Here is a 22079-nt window from a genome sequence, read left to right as displayed (position 1 = left end):
AGAGAAAACTTAGCTTCTTGTCAAAGTTCGGATGCTTGGAAAGGGACGGGGGTAGACCCTAGGGGAAGGGACCAGGCCTTTCCTAGCCACGCTGTGAATGAGCAGGTCAGTTATGGAGGAAGCATGGCAGTGATAATAGTAATAATAAATATATAGCGGCCACTTTGTGCTGAATACTTCACATGCAGCCCCAGGAGGAAACAGAGGTTTCTGTGCACGGTGAGTAGGAATCCGAGCCTAGGCTTTCAACCACTACCCTCCCATCAAAATGAAACTGCAGTCGGGGTAGGGAGGACCAGCCTCACGGGAATGGGGCACACGTGTACCTCTGGAGGGGACACCAGCAAGCGGGAGACGGCAGAGAATCCTGGCCAAGTGGAAGCCCAGGAGAAGGACGAAGCCCGGGGATATGACAAACCCTCGGGCCTCCCCGTAGTCTGCTCGGGCACAAGACCCTGGCCCTGTTCACTGGGGGCCGTCACCACCGAGGGCAAGGATTGTCCCAGCCTCAGACCTCCTCTCCCAGCACTGCTGTGGGTTCCAAGAGACCTGATCAAAAGCGGTCTCATCAAGATAAACCCACCTTGATATCAATCTGGTCAAAATGAATTAGGAAAAAAAAATGCACCTCCATGCAGCAGGAGACAGTAATAATGTTCACAGCAGCACGGCCAGGGTGGCAAAGTGCAGGCTGGAGTGACCGGCAGAAGAAACGGGGAAAGATCACTGCAGTCAACTGAACTGACCGCTACGTGTGCCGACTCCAAGAACAGGAGCGTCTTGCTGGCAAGCATTTTGATGGCTGCCAACCTTTTGCTATCACATAGAGCACAGAGTGGGGCTATTTGATGAAAAATACATAGGAAATAAAAGAAACAGTAGGAAAACATGTTCCTTCATTTTGGCCTGAAAACTGAAAAAAATCCTTAAAAAAAAAAAAAAAACTTGCAGGATTTGCCTCAGACACTGTATTTCACCAACAGGTGAAATCCCATCAGCGGGTCCCTTTGAGCCAACCCACACTGCTTTTAACATGGTCCCGGCCTGCCTGCTGTGCAGTGCTGCCGCCCTCTGGCTGCTGTCTGCAGGGGAATGCAGGTCCTTGCTCAGGGCTCCTCTGGCTGCTTCAGGCTGAGACCAAGGTCCTGCCTCTTCCCCCACCCTGCCCAGGCCGTCTATCCCGGGGCTGTCAGTTCCTGCAGTTCTGCAACCACCTGGTGTCCTGCATGTAGGTTCCGGGCTACCTGTGCGTGGCCCATGAGCTTCAGTGTGCTGCGCTCTGAAGAGTGGCACTCAGAGCTGATGAGGGAGCACAGATGCACCGGGGCTGAGCCCAGGGTGGTCCCAAATCCAGCTCTCCCTCTCTTAATGACATCTGATGTGGGCAGCCTCATTCAGTCCTTCATACCTTGTTCCATGGATTGCCTTGAGATGACAGCTGACCAGAGCCACCGGTCTACCCGCCTCAGAGACAAGAATGACGTTAATTTAAGGTACAGAGTACAGGTAAGCTGGGCAGGGGGTGTGGCTCCATGGTACTGTGCTTGCCTAGCCTATGCAAGGCCCTGGGTTTGACCCACCGAGCCCCAGAATCAGTTTATGTGTGTGTATGTAATTCGTTTCTTGTATATTACTGTAGAAAGTTTACGTGCATATACAAACATACATATGGTAGACATGGATATGTATTTTGAGGGAGGGTTGAGACTGAATCTCACTAGACAGTCTTCAGGCTGGCTCTGAACTCACTAGCCCAGTCCAGGCTGGGCTCGAATCTGCGGTGATCCTCCTGTCTCAGCCTCCCAAGAGCTGGGATTGCGGGTGTGCGCCACTGTGCTGGCTGTCTATGTATGCGAATGTGAGTGACGTCATCCTTCCCGATGTCTGTGCCCCTCCTTATTACTGTATGATGGAGCTCTGTCCAGGCTGCACCCAGATCTGCTGCCCTCTTCCTGATGGCCACCCAGTGCACAGTAGGAATCTGCTGCGGGTCATGTCAGTTTCCACTGCTCTATCAAGAGCAGTGCTACAGTGACCGTTCTTTAGCATACGCCTCCGAGGACCTGGGGGATCCCTACCAGCATCCCTGGGGAGTCAGAGGGCTGAGTGAGGTGGATTTGGGCCTCCCTGTGGTACCTCGTTCATCCTTATGTTAGCCTTGTCCTGCTTCTTTAGTTTGTTGAGGACTTCCTGCTTATTCCCCTTCCAACTTCTTACGGCCTGTAATCTGGACCAGCTTCTCATATATGTCCCCATCTACGTTACAACTGAGAATCCTCAATAGGACCAAGCTGAGCGCAGAGCCCTAGGACCTGCCCCTAGTGTCCTCCCTCCGTTTACAAGATGCCCTGAGGGGCCAAGAAGGGTCAATGTGCCGTGACCAGCAGGTAAGTCCCAGTCCTTCCAGGCCCAGCACCTGGAGCCGAGGTCCCCGCAGACCTTCCTCCTAGAAGCGGCCACCATCTATTCTTCCCCCTTCTCTCCCAGACAGGCTGAGGAGAGGGACCCGATGTCCCCAGTTCTCTCTGACATGGGTGTTTAGGGACAGGAGCACCAATGCTGCTTGCTGGCTGCAGGGAAGGGAAAACTCCAGCCTGCCCACTTCTGTGCCGAGAGGCAGCACAGCCGTGTCTGTGGAGTCAGCCTGGCTGGTAGGGCCGCCTTCCCAGGGTGCTGGCACAGCTGCAGGGCTACCAGGGAAATAGGGGCAGGACAGCTCGGGGTACAAGGTCAGGATCAGGAGTCAGGTGGCTCTGGGTTAGATCCCAGGTCCACTGTGCAGTAACACTGAAGGAGCCTCAGGATCCTCAGAACAAAATGGAGGCAGGAAGAGAACCTTATAAGATGGAGGACTGGGCCAATTCCTGTATGTGAAGGATTCAGCGTAATGGCTAATGAGGAGGGCGTGGGAAGGGAGCCAGAGCCCAAGCCAGGTCCAGCAGCCCAGAGGGAGCCCACATCTGTACAAAGTCCCTCGGAGCAGGAGTCCCCAGTCATCAGCACGGGGTTGGCCTTCGATAAACGAGTTGCCACTATCATTTCCAAGAGTGGGACTGGGAGGTGCATTAGTCGAGGACATGCCCAAAAAATCAGCTTTGGGGGGATGAATTCAATAGATTCTGGAGCCTGATCCTTGCCACCTCCCTGTTTCTCAGTGAATGTTTTTGTGGCATTTCCTTTAGTGGAAGAGACACAGGAACCAGACCCAAAGTTCTCCGGGTCTCCAGTTCTGATGCTGGGCTCCATTCTATGCTGTGCAAGGGGTGTCTTACTTCAGAGGAAATTGCTGACCCAGAGAAGGTGCCTGGGAGCAGAGCTGCTGGGCTCTGAGGGAAGAAGGGAACCTGTTTCCTAAGGAGCTCGAGTCCCTGGGGCGGGAGGGTATTTCCAGTGAGAAGTGGGATTCTGGTGACTTTACCTGAGGCCTGTTGCTTTTACATGCATCATCCAAATGCTTGTGCCACAGTATTGCATGGAACCGGGAGCCAGTCTGAAACTTGTAAACATTGCCTGATGGGCAGAGGAAGCACTGGTTAAGAAGAGGGTAGTAGAAGAGGTGGTAGAACATTTGTCTAGCATGTGTGAGGCCCTGGGATCAAACCTCCCGCATCCATCAATCTATATAAACACACACATATAAATACATACATGACAGACACGAAGGGCCAGCCTGTGACTGTACGGGAGGGAAACACGGCCTGGATGATTAATCTAAGGAAGGTCAGGTGAGCTGGAGGACACAGGCAGGCGGGCGCTCCTGTTCCCTTAGCTGTGTCTTTGGACTGGGGCTTTGACCGTGTTTTGGGTCTTTGGTTGTCTGGAAACTTGTGACCTCTTCTCAGAATGTTTTTAAATGTATAAAATAAAATATAGGGCCAGGGATTTAGCTCAGGGGTGCCGCCACCTGCCTTGCAAGCACAAGGTCCTGAGTTTGATACCCAGTACCCCCCAAAAAAAAGTATATATGTATGTATAAAAAAGACAATGATCCTGAGACACAGTTAGGAAACTACCTACAAACCAACTGGGTAATGGAATTCTACACACGCTCCTGCACTTATGCACGAATGACCAAATCTAGTGCTTGTCCGATACTCTGCCTTGATTTCAGAGACGAGCATAAATGATGCTTTTTGAGATATGTGCAACCACTCAGGACATGAAAATACCCATGATGTCCGTCAGGGATAAACTCACACGCATTGCTGACACATTTTCCATTTGATACCTATACTCAAGATGGAAAGAGTCAGAAGTTACGGCTGACAAAGATGTGATTTTTCTCTCCTCACCCAAGTTCACAGATACTTCAGATCCTACACATGGACTCTGGCCAACCCTTGTGTCACATTTCCTTCCGCTCGGGGATCCCGTTTCCCTCTGGGCTCAGGCTCAGGCGTAGCTTATGGTCCTTGGGGGCACAAGGCCTCACAGTCAAGCTTGTGCAGACCAAGCTTCTTGCTTCTTAATGAAACCAACACTGAAGAAACTCAAGGGGTGACCCAGCGGAGGGTGTGTGTGTGAGACGCATGTGAGCTCATTCACTGACAGGAGCAGAGAGCAGGGCCATCTACCTCTTCTCCACCCTCCCCGGCTCCTAGAGGCTCCCGTGTGCCTCGTGTCTTTGTTGCTCCAACTGAGAACATGGCAGCCTGGCCCTCAGAGTGTGGCCCCCTGGCCAGCACTATCATCTGCCCCTGCCTCCCAGGAGCCTGATAAAGATGCAGAATCCAGGTGTCCACTCCCCATCCATAGACTGTAAGTCTGAATGTCAACACGTTTCCCAGGAACCTGCCTGTGCAGGAACCCTGGTCTAGAACATTCTTGTTAATGTGTAAAGATACGTGGGGATGTCGTGGCCCCGGTGAGTTGGCCTGGCTAGAATCCAAGACTCGGGCCATGTTGGGTTTTTGTTCCATGACATGGGCTACCGAGGAGGCTAGCTATGGCCTCTGCATATCAGGATGGGGCCCAGAACCTCTCCTTCCCCCCAGCAGGGCCACAAAGGAGGTACAGAACCAGGAGGGACTGGGAAGGCCCTCAGGAGGGGTAGGTTGGAGCTTTTGGAATTTCCATGTTCTTCTGATTGGCCTTGGACCTGGACTCTACCATGGCACAGGTAATGAGTTCTTGACATCCCCCAAGATCCAAGACTCTGTAGTCCCTTGGTCCAGCCGCATTCAGCACTGTCTTTTGTTCCTACACCTTGAGGCGACAGCTCCTGATGGGCCTCAGAAGCCAAAGGCAAGGCCACACAAGTGATTCCTGTAGCCAACACCACACATACTGCTCACCGGTCACACCAACGGTGATCCAAGCAGCTTTGTGGCCTAGTGAGGGCATAGTGGGTGACATCCAAACCTAATGCAAAGGGAAATGGCAGCCTCAAAGCTCCTAATGCTTCCAGAGGCCCATTTGGCAGAAGAGCAGACGGGGTAGAGAAAGCTGCTGGTGTCTGGTGCCCAGCCTGCTGCCTACCTTTGTCGGGGTTGTTCAGCTGGAAGATATCCGGGTGCTCGGGGTCATCAGGCAGCTGCACCATCCAGCCCACGATGGAGACCTTTTTGCCAGGTGTGGACTTATACTAGAGAGGAGGAACACACAGCTGGGAGGCCCAGGCCCGTGCCCTCCTGTCCACAAGGGAGGCTGACTCGGCCAAGCACGCTTCCTTCACACCTCAGCCCTGCACTTCCCAGAGGTCCCCGCCCCCGGGTGAGGTCCCGGTATGGGAGCCCATTCATGGGACTTACATGTTTTCTGTCTGTGCCTCGCAAGGACTTGGCTCTGTAGTACAGGAGGGTGGATCCTGAGAGTATGACCCAGTACCTGGTCCAGGAGGACAGCTGCACAAGAAGGGGAGGCAGTGATGACATGGGGGACAGGGTGGCCCTTGGCTTCCTGATTGCAGATGCAGCCACCTCCTGGCAATGCCAGCTCAGGTTTCCTCTCTTCCCCAGCCTCGGTCATCTCCCGGCAATGCCCTTCCTCTCAGGATCAAGAGGAAGGGATTTCTCTTCACTTCTGTATCACTCCTTACGGAGGTTTTCCTTCTCAGACCACTTTGTGGAAGCCAGTGCCAGGGCATGATTCCTACACAGTCAGGTGACCTGGGTCCAAAACATCCTGGGAAAAGCACTTTTAAAATACAGATGTGCTAAACCACAGTCTAGAAGCTTGGTGCTTGCAAGGGGCTGCCCTGGATGGAGTTGAGGGGTGGGAACTCTGGAAGGGCTAAGCTATGGGTGGGCTTCTGTTTCTCCAGGCCAAGGGGCAGAATTCCCAGGGCTCTGCGCCTTGGTTAGGGGGAACAACTCCCATGGGCTTTGGTTCTGCAAAGGCAAAGCTAATACCCGTCTGGCAGACAAAGGAGCAGGCTGCTGTGTTTCACCACACAGGGCCCCTTCATAGTACTAAAGAAAAGCAAGGGCTTTAGACCCACAGGGGTGTACAGTGCACAGGCACGCAAGTGACGAATGGACAAAGTTCATGGAACCATACTCATCTTTCCTATCTGTGAGGAACTCTGTAAAATTTCCATTCTACTCTACTAAAAAATATGGGTCATGACCCACTGACCTGATTCCATTACTCATTATCGAGTCAGCTAGCATTTGGGACAACACTGCCTTAAGGACCCTGTAGGCTCTGGCCCTGGGGTGACTGCGCAGTCAGTACAAGGACAGACATAACCCTGTGCTGCGGGAGGCTCTGTGACACCGTGGGACCCCATGTCACTAAGTGACACAGCGTGGCCAGACCTGGGGAGGAGACTTTCTTATCACCCAGGAGGCGATTGGCAGCTAGAGACAGGGGCTCCGAGAGCACCTGGTGGGGGTGCGTGGGCCCGGCCCTGGCATCTTCTTGGCGGGCCCTGGGAGGAGGGGCATCTCTAGCTGACCCTGTGGGCAGTAGACAGACAGGGGCTAGGGCAGGACAGATGCTGCCTCGAGATGCAGCTCACAGATGGCTTGGGGCAACTTGTCATGCAAGGGGCTGAGCTACCAGCACAGGGGGTCATGGAGCTGACGTCTGGTTCAGCATTGGAGGCTGGTGGTGAAAGTCCTCCTGAGCCTCATCCTTGCACTTCCTCCACGCATTTTAGGACACTGCTGGGACAGGTAGGAGCCTGCATCTGGGAATGCCACAGGCAGGCACAGGCTCGGGGCCACTCAGCCTCCTGGGCCACTTGACCTTTTTCTTCCCAGCCTCCAGGTTTCCTGCCCTCCAGGCCACTTCCCATGCTCCTGTGTGCAGGCACTGCCACAGGATGCGTCCAGGAGGAGGCTCAGTCTCGTTCCAACTTACAGGGTGGAAACAAAGGCCCTGCTCTCGCAGCTGCGGGCTCCGGCTGGGAGCCCTCCTGGCCACCTTTAGACCAGGCGCTCACTCTGGCCCAGGCTGCCTCCAGCAGACATGCTGACTTACTGCGGGCTTCCGTCCTTCCTTGAGCAGGGTTTTCCTTCTCAGAGGCCCTTCCATGGTGGGCACAGCTGCTGAGCTTCCCAAGGTGCAGGTGCACGGGCTGGTGGGGCTGAGGAGAGACCACCAGTCAGACATCCTCTCATCCACTGGAGTCCCTAGGTGTCCACTAGTGAGTCCCTGGCATTCCCTTAGGCAAGTGAACTCCAAGCACTGGGCAAGGCCGGGCAGGGGAGGGCCAAGGTCCTAGAAGAGCACGAAGGGCTCCCGGTAGCTGAGCACCTTCACCTCCTCGGTCTTCAAGCTCTAGCCTTAGTGATCAAGTTCCCCGACTCAGCTCCCAGCAGCAGCTACCCTCTCTGGAAGACACCTGTCATGGCTTCCTCCTGGCTGCTCCTTGGGCTGGCCAGAGCCTTGGAGGATCTGTGTGCGGGGTACAGTGGGGAGGAGGCATGGGGGTGCCCACAACTTTTCCTCCAGGCTCCTGTTACCCTCTCCCTCAGGATCAGGCACCATCCACCCGAGGTGACCTCACAGTGCACGGCTAGGCCAGCCCTGTCTGAGCCTCAGATCTGGGTGCTTCTGCTCACTTACACAGGAGGTACCTTGCCAAGCCTGCTGGTGAGCACCTTTGCCCCGCAAACCAATCCGTCCCAAGGATGCACTGATGCACGGTCCTAACTACGCCTGGCTGTCCATGCCAGCTGTCCCGCCTCCCCTCCAAAGGCCAGTGAATCTTCCTTTGGATGACCGCTCACGGCCTGCGCCTGCCCTGCTTCCTCCTCTACCCTCACCACGCCGTCCCCCTTCCTGGCTCCCACGCTTTGCAGGGACAAAGTCACCATTCTTGCACCTGCTGGATGTGCCTCCCCCGAGTCTCACCCGCGCCACTTCCTCTCACTCTGCACGACCCAGCCTCTCCTTCACTCAGACTCCCCAGCTCCACATGCTGCATGGCCGGGAGCGCCCTCATCACTCCTGCGAGTCTCTCCTGTTGTCGGGCTCACACTCATGGTTCTGCCAGCCTCACCTTCCCCGAGTCCCTTGCCTCCTTCCCCAAGTGGCCCACACCTCGCCGCTGAGACAATCGGTGCAACTGGTTGTGGCCTCACGAAGGCAAAGGCTGCATCTCTCCTTCCACAGCCTCCAACCAAGAGCTCTGCACTCAACAGGCACCGTAAAGGTGTCCCACGAATAAATAAGCAAGGGAGTAAATGAATGAGTACCTGTAAGCACAGCTGCGCGTTCTGGGAGAATTCCGCACTGGAACCCGCCAGTTGGGCCCTAGGGTGGCGTAGAGACGTCCCCTGCTACAGAGGAAAAGGGGGGAATTTCAGCACGACCTGGAAAGACCAGGTATCCCCTATGACTGTGTGGTGAGCCCCTCCCCAGCCCCGCTCCAGGCTTCTCACTCCTGCTGCCAGCACCTCTGGGGCACATCTGGAGCCGCTGCCAGTGAACACACACCATCCGGGTCCTCCTCCGGGAAGCCTCCAAGTCTCCGGTGAGTGTTCCATCTCATTTGCACCCAAAGTGCACCCTTTTCCCAGTTACCCCCATGTGCGGCAGATGCGTGTTTTGGAAAATGCGGCAACACCCACACAGTAGGGCCACACTGGACGGGCACGCAGACACAGAACTGTGTGCAGTGTCACACATCGGGCCTGGGGACGTGCAGCACCCATCCACCAGGACGTCACTGGGTCTGTCTGCCTGCTCTGTCCTCTGGACAGCCTCCTCTGCTGGCTCCGCTGCCCCTGCAAACAGGCTCCATGACCCACAGAGCACCCAGAGGCCCTCCCCACGGACTCCGCCTGGCATTTCTCCCTCCAGCACCCCCAGCATGAGCCTGTCCAGCAGAGCAGGCAGCTTCTTGCTCCAGCTCCTCTGGGGGAGGCACCCTCTCCTCTCTCCTCTTCAAGTTTTCCATCTTAGAAGACTCACTCCCTGTGTCCGCTTGCTGGCAGTAGCCCCAAGTAGACTCGTTCCCGGTCCTGCAGCACGCTCCACCCCTCCACTGGGGCTTTTTTCGCCCCATGACCAGATGGTGACGTAACCCCCGTATAAAGTCAGAGGAGGCTCTTCCCAAACGCTCCCCGTGCTGTCCACAGCCCGCCCTGGGCTGCTACCTACTGGGGGTAGAGCTGGGCCATCTCCACTCTCTGCAGCTGGTACATCACTGAGCCCAGGGCCTCCATCCTCCAGCAGAGAAGCGCTCCTGACGGCCCTCTTGGGCCCACTGTCCAGGGGCGCCTTGCTGGTCCTCAGGGATGGCTGCTCCGGGGCCCTCCCCTTCTCCCATCAGCTCCTCTCTCGGGGATGACGCGCCGCACCATGCGTGTGGGCCCCCGGGGGCTCAGCGTGATGGGTCTCACGATGATGGTCCCGGCTGGCCCTGACCTACCACAAGCCGTGGCACGGACAAGAGGCAGGGCCTCCTCCCCCTCTGCCATCCAGAGGCTGGAACACAGTGTGAGAAGGAGACGCTGCCCAGGGGGCAGGGCCGCCAGCTGTCCTTTCTAAGAATCTGGAGCCTCAGGCTCGAGTAACCTCCTACTGTGGCGGCAGCAGCCATCTCATCCCAAGCTGAGCGGTACGGTACCGTGACAAGCGCCTCCGGGCCGCCTCGGGGCTTCCTCACAGGCGGGGTCTGGTGCTGGATTCCACGAGGATGCCTTCCTGGCGGCGTCCTCTCGGACTCTGACCCACATTCCCAGACTGAGCTGCTGCCATCTGGAGCCGAGGGAGCCTCCCTTCCCCGCGCTGGTCCTCTGGCTTTTGTTCTACCATCTTGTGGGTCCCTGTCACCCCAGGACAGTGTGATAACAGGACAGTTTGCCGCCACCTGTCACTTCTTTGGACAGGGCAAGGGGCTGTGCCGCCTCCTGGTCCTCACCACTGTCTCAGATGGTTGGCGACCTTGGCTGTGTACTTAGATGTTGGCGGAACAGATATTTGTGGCGAGGGAGACTGCAGCTGCATCTTCCGGTGAGCCTGGCCTCGTAGGTGGATATCACCCCGGTACAACACGCAGGGGACTGGTGGCGCAGAGACACTGGCTTGCTGGGGTCGCTCACGGACAGACCGAGGAGCCACTGGGTGGCAGGTGCTCGTACGCACCAGGCCGTCGTGCCCACTCCTCACTGAAGCTTTGTGTAAGCACCGTTGCGCCTCACGTAAGGAGCAAATGGAGGCGCAGCAATCTGAGGCTACTCAACCAAGGCACAGGCTTGCCAAGTCAGTCTGATGCCACAGCTCGAGCCCCGCACCACAGGAGAGGGGCCTGACACAGAGGAAGGAGCGGCAGACGGCCAACATGGCCTGGCGCACGTCTCCTTCAGCGTGGGCCTCCCTGGCATCCTACTTAGAGGCAGCTGTGATGGGCACCTCAGCCCTCAGCCCCCACTTACTGGGCTGTGCCAGTGTCTGCGAGGCCAAATGGCCACGAAGTCCTTAGGGTCTCCCGGGGTGGGCAGCGCCAGGGTCCCCGTCCCTTGGCTTCTGCCATGCAGTGTTCTCCTGGGGCGTTGGCTGCCCCTTCATCACAGCCACGGGCTGACTGTGCGCTGCTGAGTGCTTTCGCACGGGAATCCGCCCCACCCTGTGGGAGAGGCACGGTCAGTCCTCACACCGTGTCAGTCAGAGAGCACTGAGACTCAAGGAGCTGGAGGAGCCGCTTGGCCCACCCTGCCGGAACGTGAGCGCCCGCCCTGCGGTGGGCCGAGGGCCTGCTGGAGCCAGTCTCCAGACCTGCTCTCCGGCAGCCAGCTCAGCCGGGGGGGTCAGCTGGCATCAGCACAGAGCAGCGAGGAGCCTCCGTCACGGGAGCCGGGCGGCCCCATCCTTCCCTGTTTTCTTTGGTGAATTTTCTTGGCCGGGAAATGCAGTCCGAGCGGGCAGGGGTGGCCGGTAGAGGCTGGGAATCACAATTTCTCAAGGGGTCCTACTCCAGAGGCGCAGACACTGCTCCTAGTGTGGCTCTGGGACCGTGGCTGAACGTGTCCTCAGGAGTACTGCTGACCGTTCCTCCTCTAGGATGGATCTGGGTGTGAGGGGGGCGGGCAGGCACCTGAGGCCTACGCAGACCAGGAGCCCCCGGGGAGGGAGCTCAGGGGGGAAAGATGTGGGCTGGCAACCAGGCCAAACACCTCAGAACCCGATTCCCAAAATGATGATGATGGTGATGCTATGCGATGGTGGGATGGTGGTGGTGATGATGATGACGGTGGCAGTGGCGGTGGCGATGGGGTGATGGGTGCCAGGCAACGTGCTCCGCGGTATTTTCCCATTATCCCACTTGACCATGTAACACTGTGAGGCAGGCACTGTTATCCCGGCCTCATGGATGACGCAGCTGAGGCCTGGACGGGTGAAGTCACTTCCCAAGGTTGTGGCACTAGGAAGGGGAGGCACGGGAGGGGCCGCAGGAGCAGCCGGGGTGCTGCTTGAGTCACCAGCCACACGGACACTAAGGCCAGCCAAGGCACTGTCGCCTAGGTACAGAGTTTAGACTACAGGCAAAGCCCTGAGTCTGGTGGGGGGCTAAGGGGTGCAGGAGCTAAGAGATGTCTTAGGTTACAACTGTGCTGAGGCATCGGGAACCTTGGTCTTAGCAGAAGTTGGGGTCTCCACCCCATCCTTCCATCCCAAGTTCACAGTGCCCTGGCAGGCTGCACCTGTGGAAGGGCCGAGGTGCTACGTTTTCCACCTGCATCGACAAACTCCAGATGCAAAGCCAGTCCCGCTAGGCCATGGCTTGTCCGGCCACTTCCTGATGATTCAGCCTCATCTGGATGCGGGAAGTGCCACCCTGAAATCTGCTGGGCATTCGGGCATCCCTTCTTGCTGTACTTTTAAAAGGACCTTTGCTCTCTGTGAGCCACCCAGCCTTCTCTGGACAACATCCCTGGTTCACTAGGCAGGTTCTTAGGGTCCTGCACTTCCCCAGCCTTCCGACAGCTGAACAGGCAGGACGAAAACAAATCTATGTCAGATTGCCTCTCCGGGCCATTAGGAACTAGATCAGTGAGGTAGGAGGTTGGGTTCAGGGGTTTAGCGAGGCCGTCCCCAAACACCTGGGGGCTGTGTAGCATCTTCCATCTCCTCTGTGTGCTGAGAAGTCCAGACATCTGGTCTGTAGAGCAGGAAGGGGGAACAGCAGACTACAGAGGGCAGGACAGACACAGTGAAGGAGAGACTTGGCCGTGGCTTGGCATTGGCTCTGGAGGAGATGAAAGCCCTGGTCAGAGAAGCTGTGGGCAAGCGTTGTCAGCTCCCCAGGAAAAAGCAGCTGGCCAGGGGGTCCAGCCTTGACTGACACAGCCGAGGATAGGTGTTGACTCAGGTCCAAAATGGTCCCCGCAAAGGCTCACTGTGTTGGAGTCTTGGTTGCCAGGTGACAGACTTCGGGGAAGCAATTGGCTCAAGAGGGTTCTAACTTCATCAAATGGCTCAATCCATTGGTGAGCTCACTAGTGAATGGACTTAGGAGGCAGGGCCTAACTGGGTGAAGCAGGTCCCTAGGGAGCTCTGAAGGGTATATTTTGTCCCTGTCCCTTCCTCTCTCTCTCTCTCTCCCTCCTTCCTGGTTGCCATGGGGAGGCATGCCCTCCTCGTGCCATGACACTGCCTCACCTCAGGCCCAGAAACAATGGAGCCAGCTGACTATGGTTTAGAACTTCTGCAACTATGACAGCCAAAATACAATCTTTTCCCCTGAAGTTGTTTTTCTCAGGTACTTTGTCACAGCAACAGAAAGCTAACTAACACAACGGGGTCAAGCATGTGACCCTAAGGGAGCAAAGTGGGAGATGACATCTGGCGGGGAACCATAATCCTATGTGCAGCAAATCATCCAAATGGGCCACCAAGGGCCTGAGCCCAGGAGACACACCCAGTACAAGGACGGATCCAGGGAGACCAGAGCTCAAGGAATGAGGAGTGATCAGGCATCCCGGCCTCAGCCACAACAGGGTGGGTATGGCCAGGTCCTCTGTATCACCCTGAGCTCAGCTGTGCACACAGCTGCAGCACAGCTGAGGGGACTCTTGCTCCAGAGCCAGGCCTAATTCCCTCCAGTACTGTTGGGGCTCAGAGCCACCTTGTGCCCTGGCAAATCTGGGGCATCAACCCAACCCTTTGATCCTAGGAAGGGAACACGCATCTTTAAAAGTGTTTCAGGAGTAGCAGGCCTGGTTGTCACTGTCAGGCATCTACTTTCCTGGTGTCCCTGAGGGCGGTGGCTGGTTCCACCAGATGAGGCCAACAGGAAATCCCTTCACATGGAGCAGAGATTGCTTCACCCAACCACCTCAACCCCTGCTGCCGTGGGGCCAACTGCCTACGGTGCCCTTTAGAGGCCAACCTGTGCCAGCGCCACCCTGGGGGCTACAGGGGCTAGGGGGACGGTGCCTTCACCCCAGTCTGTCTGCCCACAGGGACTGAACTTCCACCTGGGGAGATTTTCTTCCCTTGCCTAGCCTTAGCGCCTGCATGGTTTTCTTGCTGGTGAGAAGCACCTACAAAGGGAATTCTTAATTAATCCCCACCCTGGATCCTCCGAGGAGCAGCCCCACCTTGTGCTTCCACGGCACACTGCAGGGCTGAGCTCAGAAGCCGAGGCTCTGCAGGGGGCTGAGCACAGGCAGCCCCGTCCCAGGGCCTCCTGCCTGCCGGCCCAGCCTTTGCTGCACAAGTACACCAGGGACTCAAGAGCACAGGACGCGTCACAGGGCCCTCCTCTACGCCTCCCACCGGAGACTCCTGGAGACCCCAAATGTTCCTGGGCCCCCTCTCCCATCCGGGACACGACTCAGAGCTCACAGGCCCCTCAGGTCCCAGGACCCCCCATGGGCTTACAAGGGTCCTCTTCACCAAATGCCCTTGGATCTTAGCTGCCACCTCCTCCAGAAGCCAGCCCTGAACCTGCAGCTCACACAGTTCTCCCTGCTGGGTGACCGCTGTGCCCTTCCAACCACGCCAGGGCTCCCTGTGCAGCTAGCTCGACTCTGACCAGGTCCCTGCAAGACAGGACCCTTCCGCTTCAGAGAAGCCTATGCGCTGTCCCCTCCCCTTCCCTGTCCCACTTGAGGGGGTTCCTCTGTCAGAGGGTCTGAGTCCCCTTCCCTCCTACCTAGTCTTTCCACCACCCCTGTCACAGTCCGATCTCACCGCAGAGACACTTCCGTGGGGCTGGCACTGCCATACTAGTGACGCTAAAATGGATGGCTGAGCACTTTGTAATGAACTACTCTGCTCCTTAAAAACGGGTCAGCAGTCATCTCTGATGATGTCTTCTTCTAAAAAATACAGGGGTTGGCGCCTCTGCAATGGTCCATGCTCCAGTGGAGCCGATGTGGGTGCTTTTTTTAATCCTTTTTTGAGCCAGGGTCTTGCTCTGTAGTTTAGGCTGGTCTTGGACTTAGTAGGCAGCCCAGGTTGGCTTCAAACTCATGGTGATCCTTGCCTTAGCCTCCAAGGGCTGAGACTGCAGGCATATGCCGCCACACCTGGCGATGTGGGTGCTCCTGCTGCTGGCCACTGTGGGGGGCACACTGGGCACATGTGGCCTGGATCTGGCTGACAGTGAACAACCACCTTCAAGCCCTGGCACAGACACGTCCATGTGTATAATCGGGGAAGGTGAACTCACAAGACAGGGCCAAATCAACACAGCCAGGAACTTTCTTGCCTGCCTGTTTGTGGTGGCACTGACAGTGATGAGAGCCGTGTCTCCCTGCTGTTCACCTTGGTGCATCCTGCTCTGTTTCTCTGCCAGGCCTGAGCCAAGCTTTTACTAGGACAGGGCCTGGTTCCCCGAAGGCCAGGCTCCTCTGCCTCAGAGCTGCAAGAGGACCTAGCAAGGCCTCTGCCTCTCTTGTTCTCGGTCCCGAGTGAGCCTGGCCCTCTCTTGAACCTATAACCTGGGTGCACCCCTTTATCTGTCTGAGCGGCTGGGACAATACAGAGAAAGCTGGGGTCGTGTAGTAGCTGAGCAGGGAGGTCTTTCTAGGCAGACGCTGGGCCCCGCGCCCAGAGGTGATACCCAGGGAGCCTCTCCCCTTCAAAGAGCAGGCACAGATGGAGCACAGGGAGGCTGCCCAAAGGACAAACATAAAGGAGACCCAGGAGGCAACATGACGGTGCCTCAACTGCGAGCGAAAAGCATGGAACAAGCGGCGATTCCCTCCACTGCTCCTGCAGAGTCTGCAGGAGAGGCCGGAATGCGCACGGGCTTTCTAGGGAATAGACCCTCAGGGAACAGGAGCAGAGATGGGTGCACGACCGTAAGCTGGGGGCAGGTGGCACTGGACAGTCAGGCCCGCATGGGCACGAGTCCTCACTGGCGCCTCTGACATCTGGTGAAGCAGTGGCCTTCTGTCCTGCCCATCCAGGAGGCCATGGGCCAAGAGCTAAGTCCCCCAGACGATGAGAAGCAGGACACCCTCTCTGCAGGGCAGTTCGAGAGCTGCTGGAGGCAGGGCTGGGCAGCTGCACTGTGAGCCACCGGGAAGCCACCCTCAGAGATTCCCACCCACAGAGCACCCGCGGCAGACACTCAGATGGAAGCGATCGAGACGCTGTGAAATGCAGCTCCGTATTCATGCACTGCACACAGCACTGCCCCCTTGGAATTCACCCTCCGCCTCCCTCCTAGTGGAAGCTCAGGCATGGCAACTTCATGGGAACCGTACAGACTACACCCTCAGCGAGTCGCATGCTATCTGGCAGGGAGCAGCTGCTTAACCAATAGCTACCACGTGAGCAAATGCATGAATGAGCAGATGAAGGAACCAACAAGGGAAAGAAAGAAAGAAAGAATGGATGAACAGGACCAGGTGGATGAGGATGAGCAGGTCCCACAGTGGCTGCTAGTCCCGACCTCGGCACTGGCTGGAGTGGCCCATTTTCTGTCCTCTCAGCGGCCTGTGGCCAGGGGTGACACTGGCTTGCCTGCAGCCCTCTTCCTCAGGGCATCCCCAGGAGTCCCCTAACTGGGCTGGGAGCTCCAGAGTCTGACCCCCTTCCCACTGTTCGGCGGCCCCAGAGCAAGAGCAGCCAGGCCCGTGTGCTGAGCTCCCCAGGGGGAACAGAGCAAACGTCTCTGCAGAAGTCCCGGGATGAGGGCGGGCCCCCAGCCACCACCTTGACTTTCACTGACAGGCTGATTGGCTGACTGGGGCCGGGCCCTGTAGCGATGTCACTGCTGGCCCTCGGGCTGAGGCAGGGGGCAATGAAGAGAGCGCTTGGTGCCGGAAGAGTGTGGACTTGGGTCAGCGCTGCCCCTGTGAGATGAGTGTGAAGCAGGCAAGTCACTTGGGCGGAGCCCTGCTGTCCTCGCATATGAGATGAAGACAATATGCAAGGCTGAGGTGGAGGCACCGGGAGTCCATGCATGCACGGGCTGGGCCCAGACTGACCCTGGCACACAGGAAGTGCTCAGCACAGACATCTGATCACCCGTGAGAGGGGGCTTCAGGGAACCAACCTCCTTCCTGGTCACCATGGTCGTGGGGACAGCAGCTGCGGCACCGTGGGGGCGTGAGTGTGCGCGCGCGCGTGTGTACGTGTGTGTAGTGCATCACTGAGTGTGTGCACGTGTGCATGTGAGAGGTGCCTGTGACTATGCAGGCATGTGCAGTGCACACGGAGACACGTTTAACTGTGAGTGCACGAGGGTGCATATCGGCAGTGTGACTGAGTGTGTGCAGTTGTACACATGTGCACATGTGCGTGCGACCACGTAACCAAATGTGAGGGTGCAGCTATGCATGTGTAACTGAGTGCCAGAGCACGCAGCAGAGAGCATGATTCACATGTGAGTGTGACCATGAGCGCGTGTGTGCGCGTGTGCATGTGTGAATGAGTGTGCATCTTGTGTGTAGGCACTGTGAGGGTAGCTATGAGTGTGCACAGGTGTGTGACATGTGTGAGAGCATGGGTAACTATGTAACGGGCCCCTGGACCCCGGTGCAGGCCCCATCCTGAAGGACGGTGCACCTGCGTCCTGTGACACTCTTCGTCACTGGGTTTCCTTGTACCTATCCTCAGACCTTGAGTCACCAAGATGTCCTTCTCTCCTGGTGCCGCAGCTGTGGGTCACCCCTTCGCGGCACCCCTGTCTTCCCAAGCCCTGATGCTGGCCCACGAACACGTGTGACAGGTGAACTCCTGAGTGGGAGGCTGTGTGCCGGCAGCACAGTCAAGCCATGGGCCAAGGGAGCCCGGGGAGGCGTGGCAGGGGTGATCAAGTCCTGTGCCACCAGTCCCCAGCAGGGTGGTGTTCAAGAAGCTCCGAGTGCGCGTGCGATACCCTTATAGACCACCAGGAGGAGCCACATGCCCATCTCAAGAACAGGTGAAGCTCCAGCTCCTGGTTTCCAGAAGCCACACTGCAGAGCCAGTCGGCTCCCAGGTCTGTTCCAGGGCTGGGCTGAAGGAGGCGCTGTTGAGCTAACCCAAGGGCCAGAGAAGCGGGGCTGCCCACAGCACGGAGGCCAGGCCACGCATGTTCCTACTGCTGTTGCCCGCTGCTGAGGAGCCACAGGACTGCCCCCTGAGGCTGGTGGCCAGAGCCTGCCTCCAGCTCCTTGGGCCCTGAGACCTCCCATGGGAGGAGGCCTCGCTGAGGCCACACTCACCTTTCCAGCCCTGAAGACATCTCTTCACTAAACTCTGAGCTCTCACTACTGCCTGGAAAAGGAACACAGATCAGTGAGCACAGTGGCTTTGCACAGAGGGGCCTGTTCTCCTGTGCTCCTGGGTCACTGGGCTTAGGCCCCTGAGCTCACAGCTTCCAAACATGACTCAAATTTTTGCCACTGTTTCTAACTCTGCTCTGGGACTGTAAAAAAAAAAAAAAAAAAAAAAAAATCCTGTCCCACCATTCCCAAGGAATCCTCTACACCCTTCCCATTACCTGCTCGCTGGTCTATTGGGCCTGGATCCTTAGGCCTGTTTGACCTACGCCTGATGTGGCTTCACTACTGCCCCCTACTGGCCCAGGGGAAGTTAGGCTGGAACACACCTCACCTTCCGCAGGCCTGGCTGGACTAGGCCCTGGTCTCAGGGCCGCGGCCTCACTGGACAGAAGGCTCAAGTAGCGTCCCTGCACAGCCTCGGTCCAGAGAGACTCAGACAAGGCTGGGCCAGGCCCCTTGCCACCTGCTTCTCGGGGCTCCCCAAAGCTTCTCCAAGGAGATTTTTCCCCTGTCACTCAAGCATCCATGTGCTTTCCCTCTGTACTGTCTCAGGCCTCAGAGACTAAGCTTCAGGGCAGTTCGCCTGCAATAAAAGCAGGGCTGAGCAGAAGGGAGGGGTACAGAGGAGCCTCGGGTCCTTGGATAATCTGAGCAGTGGCCCTCCTTACGGGGTGTTGGGGACAGACCAGTCTGGCTCCAGACAGGGTGTGTACACATCCGGCCACTCACTTGGGACTTTCATCCCCAAGCAGAAAAACATCTGAATTTCCTGACTGGAAGAGCCAGAAGTAAACAACCCTGCAATCTGCACCTGGACACTGGACGGCACAGCACCTGACCTGTTTTCTGTCTCAGGAACCACAGGCCTGGACTCAAAGCTTTCTGGACGTCACACAGCTGCTCTGAGCCCAGCCAGGCACTCTAGGGCCTGTATTTTCCAGAGCGCATGCCTCAGAATCCCAATCCTGTTGCATACTCCAAAGGAAAGGGGTCCATGGGTGAAGCCTGGGGAGCCCCACAGCCTCGGAGGATTCACAGCACAGCAAAGTCTCGGGGAGGAAGCCTCTACACCTCTGTTCCACCTTCCCTCTCCCCAACATGTGGGGCCCGGCACACCCTTCCAGGCTCCTGTGAGCCCCGGGAGGCCTGCACAGTCCTACACTCCTGCTTGTGTCCACACAGGATGGCCCCGAGGACAGAAGGCCGGCATCACAGGTGCCTGCCGCAGACTTTGACAGGGTGGGAGTGGCTGCCCCCTGGCTGAGCGCCCACAGTCTCTGAGACTGGGACCTGAGATTTGGCCTGTTGTCCTCCTGCCCACCTCCCCATGCTCCTGGCCTTCCACCCTACAGGCCTCCTCAGGTCCAACTCAGCACGGCACCTGCCTGTCCACACCTGGCCGGGACGAGACCCTGCTACGGGAAGCGGACAGACACAGACACGCCAACAGAAGCACGGGCACACGGGGAGGCGAGGGCCAGCACAGGGACACCGGTCTGACGGCAGTAGTAATAAAAGGGTGTCCACCTGGCCTCAGCCGACCCGGAGATGCAGGGGGCAGATCTGGAACCACAGCGCAGGGCTGGCTGGCCTCAGCCCTAACTTCAGCAACTCCCGCCTCAGCCTCAGCCAAACTGCCGTTCCTTCCCTGGACACAAGCACTCTCTCTAGCTGAAACTCAGTGAGGTCATTTCAGTCCTCAACATTGCACTTTCATCCTCTCCCCTCTGGCTTCACAGCCTAAAGACAGCACACAGTTGAGACCCAGTGGCCACCATTACTGTGCCAAGAAGCTTTCCTTGCTCTGCACTGTGGGGTCCTGGGGCCGAGGGTTCCTCTGGGGCAAGCAGTACCACGGTGGCAGCAGCTGGGCTCTGGGGGCTCATTTGGACCCAGTGTGTGTCTGGCTGCCTCTTCCTCTGCCTAAAACACTCGGGCTACAAACCTGGGTCTTCCTGATTGCCAGACACCTAGGAAGCGAAGGCTTCCCGGCTCACCTGCAGGGAGCCACCTCTTTAGGGGCAAGGGGCCGCTGGGTCCCCCAGGGCGATAGTGCCGCTGGGTGTGGCACAGTGACAGACAGACACAGAGCACATGCTGAGCCTTGGCCCCCTGTCTGCAGCGTGCAGGCCGGAGGCGCTTACCTAGGGAGAGTCCATTGGTGACGGTGGAGGAGGTGAGGGCGAGGCCCCTGCGGGGACTGCGCGACTCTAGGACGCTGTCGTCCAGAAGGTGCCTGGCTTTCTCCGATGGAAATGTCGCACTTTTACTCTCAACTACACTCAACTGACACATCATACTGGAAACGGAAAGGAAGAAAGAAGGCACAGCTCCGAATCCATGGGGCAATAGCGGCTGCACCTGCGGGATGCAGGTGTCCAGGCCGTGCCCTCTTGAGGTGTGACCTTGAGCCAGTCACATCCTTTTGTGGAGCCTCCGTTTCTCCACACGTCCACGGGGGATAACGTTGCCAGCCCCGCCTGCTCCCAGGATGAAGGTGAGGATTGTGAGGACTGAGGCTGCGGCAGTTCTGGAGCGACGCGCCTGGTCCCGTCCTGGCTCCCAGGCCTCCTCACCATTGCAAGGGCCTCGCTCTTATACCGAGTATGTAATGCTGCACCTCTGAGGCCCACGCGCCCCCAGTGAGCTTCTGCCCCGCGGGCGCGTGGCGCAGCAGGCAGAGGGAGGGGTGCTGAGGACTCAGAGAGGGGCTCTCCTTCTGCCTGCGGACTCCTAGGGCCAACCCGGGCAGGGTAGGGGAGGCTTAGAGGTGGAAAGCAAGCAGGCACAGAGGAAGGAGGGAGGGAGAGACGGACCCGTCTGTTCGGGAGTCTGTGCCGGCTGCCCCCAGTCATACTGAGATCTACGCGTCCCCAGCTGTGGGCCCCACAGCTTCGCTGCTGTGCAGACAGAGGCCACGAGACACCCAACACTGCCCTGAGTAGTCACTGGCGCCCACTGGACTTTGGGTTTCTCCATAAGGGACACTAACAGAGCGGGCACTGTTGCAGGAATCCCTCTCTTGCTTCCCCGCCCTCTCCTTCATCCCTTCTCCATTAGCTGCAGAACCAGGGGTCTCGGTGCCACCAGTGCCCCGCAGCGATGCCTGAGCGCATGCCATTCTCAGGACAGTGCGCCAGCCAGGGGCACCAAGAGCTCCCAGGGTGGGGTATGGGAGGAGCCCAGCCATGGGTGAGGATTCCCCAGCATTTCTTTATTCATGCCCAGGCCAGGCCGGGAGCCCCGGGGGGCTGCTCAGTCACCCACTTGTTGCCCAGGCTGTGACTCTTCCTGTGTCGAGGGACTGGTGGCGTGGGGAGGCTGCCGGCCACGGATGCATCAGGGCAGGTGGGTCTCCGGCGGAAGCGCGCTGAGCTGGAGCCCACAGAGGGACCTGCTAAGAGAGCAAAAGAGAAGAGATGGAACAGAGCAGGGGTTGTAGGGGTGCGGGTGGGACAGGCTCGGGGTTCGGGCTCAGACCCCGCCTGGCTGGCACAGGCGGAACCAGGTGTGAACGAGCACATAGCTCTCTGCTCATCAGACAGCCCCTCCACTTTCCCACGGCAGCCGTTCTCAAGGCTGGCAGCCACCGGCGGGTGACCGGGACCTGTTCCGCAAGGGCCCCGTGGTCGTGCAGGCCCACTGGCCAGCTGGAATCTCAATTCCTGCTTCAGGTGGCATCTGGAAAGCAGGATCTCATAGACTAATCGGCAGGGACACAGCCAGAGAGGCACCACCCTGAAGCAAAGTTCCTCGGCCAGGACTTTATGAACCCAGGAGTGGCTGTGAGATGCACCTGTGCTTTCCTCCGTGCGCATTTCCCTCACACAGCGGAAAGCTTCTCTAGGCTCTTATCACAGGAACTGTCAGCACCACCTGCAGAGTGCAGGCCACTCTGGTGATTCTGGCTGGGTTGGCAGCTGGGGGCTTGGGCAGCTCATCCTGCACAATCTTGGCAGG

At 57.8% G+C, this 22079-nt stretch overlaps 1 protein-coding gene across 13 annotated transcripts in view; it reads right to left on the bottom strand.

The window, feature by feature from the left end:
• The window catches only part of Ralgps1 (Ral GEF with PH domain and SH3 binding motif 1), a 250289-nt gene that overhangs the window by 3353 nt on the left and 224857 nt on the right, over window positions 1-22079 (bottom strand). For 2 of the 13 annotated variants that reach the window (XM_033759016.1, XM_033759018.1), the window contains exons 11-18: window positions 21387-21516; window positions 20264-20418; window positions 18060-18111; window positions 8646-8729; window positions 7426-7531; window positions 5751-5843; window positions 5479-5584; window positions 3-3510 (exon numbers count right to left, since the gene is read on the bottom strand). In XM_033759016.1, the coding sequence (XP_033614907.1) occupies window positions 3269-3510; window positions 5479-5584; window positions 5751-5843; window positions 7426-7531; window positions 8646-8729; window positions 18060-18111; window positions 20264-20418; window positions 21387-21516 (968 nt within the window). In that variant the 3' untranslated portion in view covers window positions 3-3268. Of the gene's footprint in view, window position 1; window positions 3511-5478; window positions 5585-5750; window positions 5844-7425; window positions 7532-8645; window positions 8730-18059; window positions 18112-20263; window positions 20419-21386; window positions 21517-22079 lie in introns of those variants that run through there. The other 11 variants (XM_033759014.1, XM_019205951.2, XM_010613573.3 and 8 more) reach the window with 10 other exon arrangements.

This window comes from Fukomys damarensis, unplaced genomic scaffold, assembly GCF_012274545.1.
Source record: "Fukomys damarensis isolate Sample0158 unplaced genomic scaffold, DMR_v1.0_HiC HiC_scaffold_36, whole genome shotgun sequence".
Taxonomy (NCBI): domain Eukaryota; kingdom Metazoa; phylum Chordata; class Mammalia; order Rodentia; family Bathyergidae; genus Fukomys; species Fukomys damarensis.
This window is presented reverse-complemented; position numbering and strand designations above follow the sequence as displayed.